Source organism: Strongylocentrotus purpuratus, unplaced genomic scaffold, assembly GCF_000002235.5.
Source record: "Strongylocentrotus purpuratus isolate Spur 01 unplaced genomic scaffold, Spur_5.0 spur5_scaffold_11, whole genome shotgun sequence".
Taxonomy (NCBI): Eukaryota; Metazoa; Echinodermata; class Echinoidea; order Camarodonta; family Strongylocentrotidae; genus Strongylocentrotus; species Strongylocentrotus purpuratus.
This window is the reverse complement of record NW_022145596.1, coordinates 24,063,208-24,079,877: the sequence shown is the minus strand read 5'-3', so window position 1 is coordinate 24,079,877 and position 16,670 is coordinate 24,063,208. Positions and strand designations below refer to the sequence as shown.

Below are 16,670 nucleotides of genomic sequence, written 5' to 3'. Positions count from 1 at the left end.
AATATGTTATGTATCTTCATTTTAGCATTACTATAATTATATTAAAATCTTATGTCTTTACACATTTACAAGTTATCACGTACTGACGTAGGTCATGCAATACACAGGCACTGTAGAACACAACTTATTTACAAGAAGTTACAATCACTTTTTTTTTTAAACTTTACAATTGCATGCAGTACCAAAATAAGAATACTGAAAAACACTGCATTATGGACAAGTATGAATCAAGTAAGATGTTAAATTAATTCACTACTGTTATTCATTATAGTATACTGATACAACAATTTTTAATATTTTTTTTAATTTATTTCTTTTTATTTCTCCACTTTCCCTTTAGCCATGTACCTTCATGTTGTTATATATGTTAAAGGTGTCGCTCTGGACCTATAACATATGATAAGACAAAAAATCCACCAGTTATTTCTGATTTCTATCAAATTTTTTGATTTTGTGTTGTTGTTGTTGTTTGGTATTATCGGTGTTTCATTCTTTTTTAGAATATTTACGCCTTTCACTTTATTTCTTTTTTTCTTCTATTTTTGGTACTATTTGTCAATTCATATTCATCTCTTTTTTTTGGATAATATAATCTCAGATCTACTGGTCCATGAAAACCCCTCACCGCAATTGGCACCTTCCTGCCAGACCGGCGCGGTACATTGCGCAATCTTCTCGGCCATCATTGGCCTAGGCAACTCTGGTGCCGGTGAGAGGATTCTGGGGTAGATCTTTTGAGTCTCTTGTTTGGGGTTTACCGTCCTCAATCCGTCTTTACTCTTTCTTACCTTTTCTCTTCTAGTATTTTTCCATTTTGTAAAACCTTATTTTTCTATCAAAGTGGGTATCAACATCTTAGGGCATTTGGTTGTCGTGCGATATGTGCCAAAAAAAAATGTGGATTTAGTAATTCCTTTTTGAATGAAACATGGATTTAGCTTCTTTTGGAATTGAATGGATTTAGCTCCTTTTGGAATGAAACTGTAATAATGTTGTTTACTTTCTTTTCGAAAGGTTATATTTATGTGTGATTTCACTATTATTATTTAAAAGGAAAGGTTTGCTGCTAAATTTGAATAAAATTTCAGTGACTTTATTGAGAAAATATGATTTATTTTTTATTTTTTAGGTACAATAACATGTTTCATTCCAAAAGGAGCTAAATCCACGAAAATAAAAAATCAAAAAAATTTAGTAAACATCAGAAAAGCCGAAGGGAAGATTTTTTCTTATCATTATTGGCAGATAATCAGGTCCATGCAGGGTGACACCTTTAACATATATAACAACATGAAGGTATACATGGCTAAAGGGAAAGTGGAGAAATAAAAAAGGCAATTTACTCAGAAGTACCCAAAGTGGATTTGGCTCCTTTTGGAATGAAACTCTTCACATATTATAAAAGGAAGACAAGTAATATAAAAGGAAAAACGAAGGCCCACGTCATTTACATAGAAGGTAGGTGGACAGATAACCTCGATGTTTTTAATCTAATTTCATCTGATCATTCCACAGCTTTGTTCCTACAAACGAAATACAAAATTGCCCTTGCGTTGTCTCACATATTGGTTGATAGGTAGAGTAAGCCACTTTCTTTACACTGTAGAAGTAATCAACTGGGTCATACCAAGGAGTGTGTAGTAACTCCTTGGTCATACGACGTACAATACATACACATACACTACTACTAGGTCGAGCGTACTCGCACTACATACACATACAGTATTCGCATATCGCGCTCTAAAACAATAGCGCTACCAGTACCACAGACCATGCAATTATGTGCAGGCCTCGCATACCATAATGTGTACAATATAAATCAGTCAGCGCGCTATAGACATGGTTCGGATATTACTTGCACGCCCATATCCGATCGTCGTCTTGGCGAAAATTCACGGTGTGCTGCCGCTTGACCGAGAGGTGGCGCTATACAATTACACTGAACACGCCTCGAAAGTAAAATTTTTGATAAATAAAATCATTTGCAGTCGAACAGGTTTTTTGCATATAAATTCACTCTAATGTAATATTTCGGATTTATATCTTCAATGATGCATTCTTAGACATTTATTGTATGTTTTTTATGTTTAGATCATAGTTTCGTTCGCTAATGTGAGTATTGACCAACACTCAACTATTCCTTTAATTGTATCTCCAATCTTGCTTCAATTACTAGTATCAATCTGCCATAAAATCAACTGTAAGTTACTCTTTATTGTAAAGTTAGGAGTGATTACAAGATATACAACCGTATGATTAATTTGAGGAGATAAACGATTGATATTTGGAGAAAATATTAATTTGACTCTTTATATCACAAGGACCTGAGCTCCGTAACACAATCAGCTGCAGATTTGGAACAAAGATACTGAATAGCTGATGATCAGCCTTTTGAACAATATGTCTATGCAACAATGATCTTGATTTGCCGTTGCCATTTTGTGATCGACTGAAACTTTCGTGTATTGGGGCCCATGGGGGTATTTCACAAAGACTAAGATCGACGTTAAGTTGGACTACTGTTTGCTCTCACCACTATGATCTTTAGATAATATTTTTTCCTTCAATAATGAATTATCAAAACATGTACATTCTGTGGATTTGAGACCACAATTTATACCTCCCTTCAGAGATCAATGCCAGTAAATGGTGAGAGGAAACAGAGGAATGAACGGCCTGCCATAGTTAAGTCCAATTTAAGTCGATCTTAGTCTTTGTGAAACGCCCTCTGGTCATATAACCATTCACATCACTTGGGATATATTTCACATCCTAAATCACAAGACCATGCAATGTGGTCAATTAATACCTGTAAGAGTGTGATGTTCGTCTCTGCATTTGGAAGCAGGTCAATGGTCTTCTTCTTGACCTTGTAAGAAGCTTCCTTCTCCGAGTTACTTCTCTTCTTCTCCATCGTCTGCTCCTCCATCTAAACAAGGTCAAAGGTCAAAGGGCAACAGGGTGTGTGAGGTCAGCTTGTTTGGGTTAAATACAAAGTCATAATGCACATCCCCTAACACAGCGCTTCTCAACCTTTTTAATTCAAGGCACACATAGACTGTAAGAATTTTTTGAGGCTCACCTCACCCCCCAAAAATGAGTAGAACGTTAAACAAGAAAAAAAAAAAATTAATTGTGTAGTAATATATGTGTCGTGCCACTGTCCATTGTAATGCTACTACTACAGTACACTACCTCCCCCCTTTCCATAAAGACATTAATATCTATGGAAAATGTAATATGTAACAGTTAGAGCTGAAATCCAGCTGTATCATGTAAGATAAGTTACATTTTTTTAATGAGTTAAATTGTTAAAATCATGTTTTGGTTGACCTCGCAGCCCACCTGACAGAGCTTCGCAGCCAAGCAGCTGAGAAACACTGCCCTAATCCAAGTGGGGATGATTTGAATTAACACCATATTTAAAGAAGGGTTGCACTTTATATATATATGTACAAGAAAAAAAAAATATATAACATTCAAACATATCATCACATGCTTTCATGTAAAAACATGGTCAAAAGCCAGGTCAATTTTATGAAGCAATTGTCAAAAAAATTTGACTCCATGGAATCAAGGTTTTTTAAACTAAGATATTATCATTTTGCAATGCAGCTCATTGCTCATTTATTATTAATTTTTGTTAATAGAATTTATTTGACAACAGAATGCATACTCCAATATCAAGGGGGTCTTTTATAAAAGCAGGTGTAATATGATGTTTAACCTACAATAGTTTAGTCTCTTATTTATGAAGTGACATTCTATTTTAAATTTTTGATCAAGAATGCTCTGGATCACAAATTGTACATGAGCAGAAAGTGCAAATATTATAATTGGAAAATTTTGAGCTCATTTATGGTGAAGCACATTGCGCCCTACATGAATAAGAGTGATTAAACACACATACAATCATTGAATTCTCTAAAATGACAACGCAGAGTGAAATTTATAATCATTGGTTGATATTCTCGATTCAGACTAACTTTTGTCCATGGTTTAATCCACCGACGAAGTATGGAATGCCAAGTGTTCATATGAATATGTTTTTGAATAATTTAATCCGTCACTAAATTAAAATAAAATGTAATAACATAATTAAACACAAAATTGTAACTATGATATAGTTACTTTATTGTGGTAATTAAGGGACATATCAAATTATTCAAAACTACGTTTGTGTACAAATTGGAAATTTCTTCTTGTTGATCTGTCATCATTTTCAGGCACACTCCCATCATGAACATTTCTCCTCCCCCCTGGGGCCACTCACCTGTTGCACACTTGCACCCAATTGCTTGGACTCTGTTTCTAGGCCCTCCAGCTGCGTCATGAGACGACTCAACTGCTCTTTCAAATCTGTCTGCTCGTCCTCCCTCTTCTGCCGCAACTCCTGCACAATGGTAAAAGAAAACGGTCATTTTCCCCGGGATGTCGCCTTTTCCTCACGTTTCTACATATGGTATAATATAGGTTTTCCTGCCCAACTTCGTAAACTTAGCATCCGAATTAACACCATCTTCATTCAATTTCGTGCAGAATTGAATGACTATGTAGATCAACATTCAAAAAGCTAATTGCGTCATTCAATTTGATCTAGTAGCATGCGATTTCATACTCTCGCGACGGGAACGTCAAAAACAAGCATTTGATTTAGAAAAGCGTGCAAAGAGCATTCAACTTCGCACCGGACAGACGGTGGTACAGAATGTATTTGAGCATTCAGTTTCATGAATAGGCATACATATGTGACATTTGTGCATTGCTTTTCATTTCATTTTAATTTGTTACTTTGTAGACTTCTGTTTGAATAATTTATGCAAAGATTACTTGTAGGAATGATATATGCGTATTCGTTAGCAGGTATCTCTCATTACACAGGTAACTGTCCCCAAGAGGAGGTGCGCAATTTTTGATTTCTCTTCTGAGCACAATCTATATATATATACAAAGATCTTACATTATGGCAGCTCGTGTATAGTACATGAATTTCTCCAACGTCAACAGACGTCGTTTGGTCGAAGGAAACGGCCAAGATTATATAGAACTAGCAGATCTATACTCTAGGGATAAAGCGGTCTACAGCGCGATCCATAGTAACCACCTATCTGGACAGCGGTAAGATTGAGAAGCTACCAAGAGGTGGGGCACGTAACGCCAAGACAGATGATGATATGAAGAACTATCTTCAAGATATCATTGAGACAAATCCACTGCTCTCGCTTCGGCAAATGAAGGACAAACTCCAGGAAGACCTCCCTCAAAAACAGGAAGTGTCAACGGATACCATAGCGAGGGCTCTAGATGCCATGCTTGTGACACCGAAACTGTCCTCCAACAATGGGTAGAGTATACAGAGGGGTTTCTCGGGGATGGAGTTTTGGCCAACTGCGTCTTCATAGACGAGTGTGGGTATAATATCTGGACGCGGCGCACTCAAGGGAGAGCACCTCAAGGTATTCCCGCAAGGAGGGTCGTAACTGCAACGTCACGTTTGCCGTTTCCGCAGCAATTGGTCTCATGCACCATGAGATGGCTTTCGAGACCCAAGAAAGTTTCGAGCAGTTCCTTGCCGCAACAGTTACAGAGTGCAATGACATCTTCCCTGATGATGCCCCTGTCATCTTAATCTATGACAACGCCAGGCATCACGTGAGAGCTTAGCTCCCAGAGGATGTCAACCCTCTGATTGAAACAAAGCGCCTCCCTCTTTACTCGCCCTTTTTTAACATGACTGAAATGGCTCACTCATCAATGAGAGTGCTGTAAAGAGAACCTTGGCGCTGCCGGCATGGCAACGGCAGGTTGGAGACAGGATAGCTGCTGGACGAGCAGGAGTAAACCTGCAACAGTGGCAACGCGACGCCCTGAGAGAGGTTGCCTTGCAGTGCATCGACACCATAACACCGGCCAAATGCACCCAGTGGTACAACCATTCTCAGACTTACATGCCGGGGTGCCTGGCACGCCAAGATATCGAGGGCTATAGAGCTTTAATAGACATGGACATGATGGAAACAAAATACAAAAATGAATAAAGAAAGAGATGTAAATTGGAAAGAACACATAACAACCGGTTTTTTGTTTTTCCTTTAATAACTTCATTATTATAATATCAGTGAATTTGGACTGAGCCATTGATCCGACACAAAAGTCACATATAACAGGCAAGCCAAGAATAACATGGATTGGACACGTACTTCGCATGGAAAAAGACGACATTCATAAAATAGCCCTTGATTGGAATCTACCAGCTGGAAAAAGAAAAAGAGGAAGACCATTATTTACATTGAGGAGAACAATAAACCGAAAAGACAGAAATACAACATGGAATCATGCAAAGTCCAATCCCAAGACAGAGCGCAGTGAAGGAAACTTGCGGATCGTCCTCTCCAGGATGGAAACAACTAAAGGTAAGGCCTTAAGTCTAAGGAAACTATAAATGTAAGAGGAACCCCAAAAGACAAAGATCTTTTTGCAAATTGAATTGAGTCGTTAATAACTTTTATCAGTAATAAAACAAATTTCATTTCATTTCAAATAACATACCTCTTCGGTGTCGGCTCTTGGTCCTCCTTCACCTATACCAATCTGAGCTGCTGTTTTCTCATCATCCTACACAAGTTAAAATAAAAAGAAAGTATTCAAAATAATGATATTGATTAGAATCCTTTCAAACACTTTCAAGAAGTATCAATAACTTACATGTATTTTCAAATCAAATCTTTTTCTCATTATTCTCATAGCATACAGAGGAATTTTCACTGTGCATCAATACTTTGAGAATTTCTATCTGTTATGTGATCATAAGATCCATATACAGATACAGATATAGATCCATATACATATGAACATACATGTAGAGTTAATCGCACACTTTTTCTACGGATTTTCTACCAGCAAAATACATAAACAACCACTTGCATAGTTTTAACACAGGAATATGCTAACTTTGAGACATTTATCACAAAACCCAGCACAGTTGCATAACAGCCTCATCAACACCTCTAGTCCCACATCTTAAAGTGGGATTCTTAACCCTTATCTAGCCCAGGGGGGGGGGGGGGGGGGGCTTTAGAAGCCCCCCCTCAACATTTTTTGCAATAATTTTTTAACGCAAAAAAATCTTGCACTGAAATTTTGTTACACTTTTTTCTTTCGAGTCATGCGCATCTTTTGAAAGAAATTTTTTCAAAAATTGGACATACCGTTACAAAGTCACGTGTCCTTTTGTCTTTGCATGTCAGCCCGAAAATCGCTCATTTTTGTGATTTGTGTACAAAACATATGGAAATCTCATTTTTCAAATAAAGAGATAAAAAACATTGGTTATTTGGTCTTGTTTATAGTTTAGGTGTTTATTTTTGGGTCATAATAGTTGAATTATAGTTGGAAATGAAATAAAACAACAAAAAAATTAAAATACATAAGTTAAAAAAACAAAGAAATACATAAGAAATTATCAAAACAATAGATAACATAAGGAATATCCTGGCTCTTCAAATTTTTTTGGCTGTATTATTATCCCAAATGGTCTATATAATATATGTAGTGAAAATTAATGTTTAAATATGAAGAATATATGATTTATGGATAAAAATGTGAATGTTATTACCATATTTGCATAAATTACCATAAATATGCAAATGAGTGAATTTTTCAAAAAAAATTGAAATTACCATAGTATTCTATACACTGCCTTAATATCTATTTTTTTTTTTTTTATTCATTAAACGTTTTTTTCTATAAAAAACAGTAAAAAAACAAAACAAAAAAAAAACAAAACATCTGTAGATTTCAAGATTTTGGGGTTTTAAACGCCTTACAGCTCACCTGTGCAAACTGCAGCTTCTCCGTGTGGGTGAATCGAGATCCCTTGGTACCCTTGGTAGCGCTCTTCTGACCTAAGAGGTCAAGCATCTGCATCAGGTCCGCTGTGGCCGACTTGCGGTCCAGTTGCTCGGACTTCTGGAGTCCCTGGCGGACCTCGCTGACCATCCTCTTCTGGAGACGCTCCCTCTTCCTGGCTTTGTACTCCTGGAGGAGAAGAAAATCAGGGATTGGATTAGAATCTGGATTTGAACATTACTTCTTAAAGGTTAATTCAACGTAAAATTTGAGAAGGAATGAATGGCTTAAGTCAATGGAACTACGGAAAGAAGAAAGTTCATTCAATATTGTCAATGTGAGAAATATAAATATATAAGGTTTTCTTTTTCTCCTCTTCCTCTTTTCTTTTTCTTCTTATTCCTTCTTATTCTTCATCATTTTTTTCATCCTATCTTTCTTCTTTCTCCCCTCTCTTCCTTTCTTCAGTATTTCCTTCCTCCTTCCATCTCGATTATCCATTCTTAATGTTTTCCTCTTCATACTACCATCCCTCGTCCTCGCTCTTCCTTCGGCTTTCTCTTCCTCCTCAGCCTACCACCCCACCTCCTCATCCTATTTCTCAAAAACCATCTCCTTCAAGACTGCACATCTTAAAGCGATACTAAACTGATGCACATTCTGCCCTAGCGCACTGTTTATTGCACAGCGCATTCTCACGGTCAACTTGCAACTAGTGCGTAACCCAATACCTCATTTCCACTTCGCAGACAGAGGAATTGATGCACGAACCAGCAGCACAGCTAGAAAAGCAGTAAGTTAATGGGCCATACTGCTGCAGCTGATCATGAAATGGCACTAGAGAGGATTTTGTGGTTGTGCTTCTAATATAGTATGGCTTTATTTCTCTATAGTGAGGGTAAATGAACCTACTTCTTGTGATAGTCTTGATGGCAGACCCGTTGTATTCCATTCTGTTTCCCACTCTTGAGCAGCTGTCACGGAGGCTGCATTAAATTCCAACAATGAGGGCGCCAGATCTTCATCTCTTGCTGGCTGATCCTTGACTAGTGGCATGTGCTTGTTGTAATACTTCATGATATCTTAAATCAAAACAAGAAATATATACAAATGAGAAAAGTGAAAGCAAAACGATGCAGAGTGTTGGGGAGCAAGTAAATAAAAAGTACCAATTGAAAATAGATTTCATTCTCAAAAAACATAAGAAATCTAGAGAATTTAATGATTAGAAACAATGAAATCATTCTTATTTGTGAGCGGCATAATGTACAGCATTAGAAATAGACTCAAAATTTTCTTTCTGCTCGTGTATAATGTGCAATTTCTAGCATTCTGGATCAGAAGATAACGTGAAAGCATCACTAAAAGGAGACCCTGTAATGCTATGGGTCGACAGAACAAAATACTACTGTAAAGGGGGTGTTGCATGACAAGACTGTGTCTTTCCCAAGGTCTGACTCTGGCCAAACGTGCATGCAAAATAGAACTTCATTCTGTTTCGCGAACGCTAGCGCGCGCTGACCGTTAATCAAGTCCATTCGTTTATGTGTAGTTATCCAAAAGAAGTCGCAGATAGCGTTAACCAGCCATGCTACACCCCCTTTAAAACCCTTTTGTGACAATCCTTCAGATTTTGTGGTTTGACTCAATCACTTTTGATTCAGAGCTCAAAAAAATATGCCACATGCAAGAAATGTAGAAAGGGCAAACATTACTGCACACATAGCATCTATTTCTGGTCATGACTATACTGCGTTTGATGCCAGGAATTAAAAAAAAAGAAAATATGGTTTACAATCCTTAAATTGGCAACACTTTATAAGATTCAAAGTCATTGTTTTTCTATCAAAATTGGCAATTTTTCCACTTTTCAACAGCATTCTCACCCATGTAAATTGTTTTCAGAGATATCACATATTATTTGAACAATGTAGCAATAAGAGAATTTTTTTTTTTTTGCCAATTTGAAGAAAAAGATGCGATCAATTAAGCCCTTATGATGTCACCGTTTAACAATGTTAAATCTGAGATACATGACCTTACGTGTTATCAGTGTCTGTGATATGGTGTTATATGGAAGCCCTAAAAAATTATGCTCCAAAATGATCATAAAGTGCCTCAAAAAATCAAATCTTTGAGTGACCGGTTTTACCATACTCATTTTCCCAAATAGACTGTAGTGTTATGAAAACCGTTAGGAAAAAAACACTACGAAAATTGGATTTCCAATCATAAATATCTTGATAATCAGACAGACGATTGGCTTGTTAAAGTCATGGGATTCTTGACTGGTTTATAATTATGATTGCAGCATGAGCTACTTCAAGGATTTTGTTTCAGAATCTGAGACAATGTTACCGAGTCACTTTAATATAAATCCCGTCCTGAAAGGAAAGGTTCCAGGTTAGGTGTAGTACATACCTTTGGGAATCTGTTTGGTAAGGTCCCCTAGACCAGTGGGGATGGCAAGAGGGATGCTCCTAAAGGCATGGCTGCCCGATGCACCCTGGACAAAGAGAATGATATCAGAGCAAAGGAATGAAGCAATAAATGAAGTAAAGAAATGATTGGTACATGTACTACAAAATCATTTGGAAGAAATAATATAGATATATTAAAAGCAATCCAACCCAACATGTCACAAAACAATAGGTAACTAAAATATTACAATATATGGACGTGTAGAAAGTGAACTACTTTTACTATAAGTAAGTAAAGGAATTCAGATCCCTTCTGTCTGCCTTCTTTCTTACCTCCTTATGCCATTTTTTTTGGTCCAACCCAAATATTAAAGTAAAGGAATTCAGGGGCCTGTTTCATAAAACTTGTTATCTATAACAACTGCTAACTTTCTATGACAAATTTGGTCTCAGCCAATCAGATGCCATGATTTCAGTAGCTTATAGCAGTAGCTTCTGACTTGTTATTGAAATCAAGTTTTGTGAACCAGGGCCCAGATTCCTCCTGTCTGCGGTCTCACCTCCTTATGCCATTGCTTTGGTCCGACCCATCGGATGGATCTTCTCTTGCATGGAGGAGGCACCCAGGGGCTCTGCAGCTGACGGGCGATCTCTGATGATATCCTACGGCTCAGCATAGCAGAAGTTCCTTGTGAAGAAAAAAAATCAAACAGCATGAAAGTGGTGTCGTGGTCGAGCGGATATGTCACCGGACTGTGGATCAAAAGGTCCGCCGCAGCACTAATGTCCTTTAGCAAGACATTAATCTACATTTGCCACACTCAACCAAGGTGAGGTAAATGGATACCTGTTAGGATTATTCCTTGAAATGCGCTGTGGGCCAATATCGGTAGCCGGAGCTAAAGCTAGGGTAATAACTTTTGAAGCTCTTTGGAAGCGCATAGAGACTAAGTATTATGCGCTATATAAGAACAGACTATTATTATTATTATTATTATTATTCAGAATGACATAGCCCTATTGAAATCAGCTGAATTCAAAATAATTTTACAGTTCTTCTATTCCTTTCAATTTCTCTTTCAATTTCTATTTCAATTTATTCATGTTTCCAACAAAACATTACAATTCAATCATAAACATTTACAACAAATGTAGAAATACATATTGGAAACAGAGGGGTCCACTAAAAAGTAATGTTTGTACAAATGTGAACACCCCAAATGATACTTAGGAATAATGAGTAATTACATTAACAAGTCTGTTACTACAAAAGGAACTACAAAATAGGGGAAAAAGGGGGGATGCCAACAGAGACGAAAACAAAATGAGTTCATTCATGTTTATGCTATTATTTGTATATCTGGTGCACAACGTGTTTCCACTGGGTTTTGAAAAGTATTAGGCCAATTTTTAGCTCCAGGAACACAGTGCTGAGTGCATTCAAGAAATAAATCCTACCGGGTACCACATTTAACACCCCACCAGAGTCAATGTCTTGCCAAAGGGCATTTATAAGCACAGTGACAGGGCTCAAACTCATGAACTGTGCATCCCCAGTTAAGGGATTAAATCATGGGGTGACAGATTTTTCTGCGCAGCCACCCTCCGCCTCTAAGATGCCGTCCCTTCAAACAAGTACATCAAGTCAAGTGCATCAATCTCAATCTTCCAAAAGAACTTTATGAACAAAATCTACATTTGACAAGTTGCACAATGACATCATTGACAATAATATGATTGCAGGGCCCTCAGGAAAAACAGTGTCAATATTGATGAGGCTACCCTGAATATGAAAACAATACATATTATCATCATTATTATTATTATTACAATGTATTAGATTTTATCATATCTGATTATTGTACTGCAATTTTTGTCATTTGTCGTTTTCTTAGTAAACTTCTTATTTCTTAATTGTGTGCACCTCAGGATCCATTATTATTATTATTATTATTATTTATTAGATATATGTGTGCTATAAAAAATCTAAAATAATTATCAATATTATTCTTCTTATCATAAACCACTTCACTACTACATTTTCACCTTCTATAGGCCTGTCATCATCAGCTCGAGTTTGCCTAATAACCAGCTATTTTAACTATCCCAATCCAAATTAACCAGTTAATTTGCGTTTCCATCAACCCGCAGTTGCAATTAGCAGGATATTTGGTCAAGAAAATATCCCCTTACCCGTATTTGGGAAATAGCAGGCTAATTTGCACCCATCCAAGCAATTTCGAGCTTCGGGATAATATCCTGAGTCTGAAATTAGCGGGTTATTTGGCAAACTCGAGCTGATGAAGACAGGCCTTATGTCTGTGCAGCACTCTTACCTTGTGGTTCATCGGTACTAGTCACCGATTCCTTAGGCAACTTCTCAACCAGAAACATCATCAGACGACGGATGTCCGCCTCGTTAGGGTACAGGAAGGTCTGGTAGCCCATGTCACCTCGGAAACCAAGTGACTGAAAAAAAGGTAAATATAATGATGATAAATTAAACAATGTAAATTTAAATCCACTCTATGATTACTTTTGAATCAATTTTATAAATCAACAACATGTAATTGATTAATTTGAATGGAGAGAATGAACAGTATTTGAAATGCACTCTCTGATTAATTGTCAATCGCTGTTATAAAATCAACTAATTAAACAAATTGAATAGATGTAAATTAGGAGAATGAAAAGGCAATTATTGCAATTTACTCAGTGGGTACTTCTTAATCAATGTTATAAAATCAACTACTGTAAATTAAAACACAAAAACAAAATAAATGTCAACATACAGGAATTTTAGGGAGTATTTACCACTGTTGATCAGAAACAAAAGGAATTTGCGTCTCTTTTATCTTCTAGTTCTATTTTATGTTCTAGAACCTGAATGACCTAGTGAACTTTAGTTTTATCTAAGCCTTAGAAGGTCTCTTTAATTTGTATATACAAACGTTACCAAATTTACATTATAAGAAGATAATTATACATCCACATCGATCTGTTTGGGGGAAATCTTTCTGTCCATAACACTTGTTATTCATAATTAAATGAAGGCATTCCCCCCACCCCCACCTCACACAAAAAAAAATGTTAAAAGATATAGAACAGGGCTCCATTTATAACATGAAAGTTGTAAACTTGTAATCAATCACAAAATGGCAATGGCCAATCAAGATGATTGCTGCATGCTCATATATTCTTCAAAAAGCTGACCATTAGGCATTAACCAATCAGAATCATCGTTTCAAATCTGCAAAAGATTACAAACATGGGGGGTGTTTCACAAAGATCCTTAGTTGAACAGTCTTGACCTTATCACTAAGTTGGACTTATAAAATTATGGAAAGCCATTAGCATCTTCAAAAATATTTTGTAAAAGTTATTTTTAAAGGCATAAACTGTCGATTCAAATCATTCACATTTTCTATTATCAAGGAGATTTCATGTTCTTGATGTGGAATTAATGAAAAGTCAAAAATACTTGAATTTTTGATTTTTAATACATTTTATTTTGAGGCTACAAATGGCTCTCCATAATGTTTAGGTCCAACTTAAGAGTTGAGTTCGACTTAGGATCTTTGTGAAACACCCCCCTTTCTTAAATGCATACCTGTAGAGCATTAGCGAGGTCTGTACCAAGCCTGAACCTGGCTGACATGCCGGGAGGCAGCGAGTGAGGAAGGTTTGTATTGGTGTCTATCAATTTCAGACATCGTACCGATGCCTCCACCACAAGCTCCGGTGTGAATTGACGTAGGGTCACGACATCTTCGTCAAGATCACTTCAAAAAGAGAGGAAAAAAAAAAATCATGATTATAAATTTCATGATATTTTTTTTCTTTTTCGTTGTTGCTTGAAAATGTATTTATTATAAAAGTGTAATTGTCACTTCATTTCAAATTAAACCCAAAGGAGGATAAATGGAAGTATAAACAAGTATAAACAAAATACAATGCAAGCAAATATTGTACTATGCAAGGGAATTAGTGTTGAGGTCTTGACTGGCTAATTGCAATCTATGTTTAGCACTAACAAACATTTCAATAGAGCACTCTTAAAAGCATCAGTATTTGTGTGTAGGTATTTTTGTTAGACATCCTCTATTGACTCTCAGCATTTTCAAAACCACTGTACAAAACTCAGCACAATCCACTCAAATTCTCAAAATGTGCACTTTAGTGACAATTGATGACACCTACATGAAAATGTAAACAGCAGTAAAATACAATCAAATCAGCTAACCTACAGGTATGATGGAAAAATACCAGGAAAATTTAATCTATTGTCAATCCTGGCAAAGAGAGCACTAAATCTCTGTCTTATATGTACCCGGTACACAATTTTTAATTTTTTTTCTTCTGAATTATTGTTTAGATCTAGACTCCTCTAGTAATTTATTTTATTTTTTTTCCATATTTTTCCCTCCACAGGGATTTTATTGATTTTCATTTGAAACACATACAAAAACATATATTCTTGTATGGTACACAAATTTGGTAGTAAAAAACCTGTAATTTCTGGCAGGTCATGAAACTGACCGCAGGGACAGAGTTTTTGTTTTTGTTGATCATTAACTGAAACTTGAGTCACTTGACAATTTGCAAACGCTAGCAAAACAAGACAAAGGGAGGTAAATCAGCTTCAGTTTCTCCAGGTTTTCTACGTACATGATTTTGAGCTGTGAATAGGCTGTTGAATACAGAACTGATTTATCACAGGCTTTTAAAGTAATTACAACAGTATGAATTGGGAGCTTCATATTTAAAAGTAAATGATTCATGGACAGTCTTTATTTGTGTCCAATTTGTTCACTAAATGTACAGGGTGTATGCAAAAAATTAGCACTTTATAGCGCTATTACGTGTCTGACTATGATGAGGTCCATACTGTTTTCTAGGATCCCAGTTTAATCAATATAGCTTTTGAGCTTGAAAAGGAATTAATGCTTTAACTTAAAGGTTCAAGGTACTTAGACCTCGATCATTTACTATGTATTGTAGCACTAGCAGTAGCAGTGCATCAGATTCAGAGACTTGTAGTAGGTATGTTACAATGTGTGTGCTTTCGCCATGAAGGTTTCTACCATGGGGCTGTTATGCACTATTGGAGACCAATTTGGATAGCCTACGTAAATGTGATCTTTTGATGGGCTGATTAGATTTTTGTTTCATGATTTCTATTGGATGAGAAGAATGACATTGTTATCTTTCATTTCATACTAAACTTTTTATGATTTATGTCTTCGGCAGGTTGTTTTGCTGCACTGTTTCACATGAGCCGTGTTTAGTGCCATTCTGTACCCTGATCCCACCTACAGGATTTGAAAAAAAGTATCTAGGATGATTGGTTAACATTTGAATTTGCTTTTGGTGAAATTTCAGCAAAATCTATCGATTAGAAATATGTTTTTTTGGAGGAGGAATATGAAAATGTCATGCAAAAATGACGGCCCGATTAGGGATTTTTGTGTATTTACATACATTTAAGGGCGATTTTATGTAATGAAATAGAATCTTTCGGTCACATTTGAGATCACAACTTTTGGTTTAAAAACAAAGGAAAACAAAGCAATTAAATACATGATTTCCGGACGTTTAAAATTGGCATAACTTTCTTATTACTGGGGCTATTACGATGAATGAGGCATCAAATAAAAGGTCTTATCAAGCTCTGTCTAATGGCATAAAGCAATAGCTTGAATTCTGAGATTTATTTTTTTGTAACATCCATATTTTGAGGTTTTGTTAATTACTTAACATCATCACTCTTCAGTTCACTAGGCCTGGTGACAACTAGTCTAACGCTTTTCAATGATATCAATTTCATATTTCATATTGCTAGTGCACACAATGCTACAATGCATAATGCATAATACAAAGCGACATGTTATATGGGATGATAGAGTTAGCTTGGCTTAGCGATCCTCCCCTTCCGGTCAGTATTCCATCGACAGAACAGCAACACAACACAGTCAGTCACACTCAACAGTATGCAGCAACTCCAAGGAGCTCCGCCCCGACGCTTTGGGCGGCGGAGCTCTCTGAAATTTAACTCAACAACAGTGACCCAGCTAGATAGTCACAGATCGGCAATATTCAAGGATCACTCACCATCCGATTTCTCTAAATGTGTGTATGATAATATTATCCACCTCCTCCATATTGATTTTTCAGCTTTAACAAGGGGAAGAAGGGATGGTTATGATATTTTCAATCCCAAATCCGTTTGTCGGCTAGCGCTGTAGTGCGCATGCGATGGCTGTACGTAGATCACGTGCCATGTCAGGCCAAGAAAAAGGTCACCTGATCTTCAAGTAGCAGGATTTAAAAAAGGGGGTGAATCGGGGGGGGGGGGGGGGGGGGCCGCCGATATTAATGCACAACACTGATCTCAGATTATTT

At 36.6% G+C, this 16,670-nt stretch overlaps 1 protein-coding gene across 1 annotated transcript in view; it reads right to left on the bottom strand.

Moving 5' to 3' along the window:
* Positions 1 to 16,544, bottom strand: part of LOC591283 (coiled-coil domain-containing protein 22 homolog) — a 31,314-nt gene extending 14,770 nt beyond the window's left edge. The window contains exons 1-10 of the mRNA XM_030980932.1: positions 16,380 to 16,544; positions 13,879 to 14,050; positions 12,605 to 12,737; positions 10,829 to 10,956; positions 10,270 to 10,354; positions 8,761 to 8,930; positions 7,834 to 8,037; positions 6,550 to 6,615; positions 4,274 to 4,393; positions 2,810 to 2,929 (exon numbers count right to left, since the gene is read on the bottom strand). Coding sequence (XP_030836792.1) covers positions 2,810 to 2,929; positions 4,274 to 4,393; positions 6,550 to 6,615; positions 7,834 to 8,037; positions 8,761 to 8,930; positions 10,270 to 10,354; positions 10,829 to 10,956; positions 12,605 to 12,737; positions 13,879 to 14,050; positions 16,380 to 16,429 — 1,248 coding nt within the window. The 5' untranslated portion in view covers positions 16,430 to 16,544. The remainder of the gene's footprint in view (positions 1 to 2,809; positions 2,930 to 4,273; positions 4,394 to 6,549; positions 6,616 to 7,833; positions 8,038 to 8,760; positions 8,931 to 10,269; positions 10,355 to 10,828; positions 10,957 to 12,604; positions 12,738 to 13,878; positions 14,051 to 16,379) is intronic.
* Positions 16,545 to 16,670: the final 126 nt, after the last annotated feature.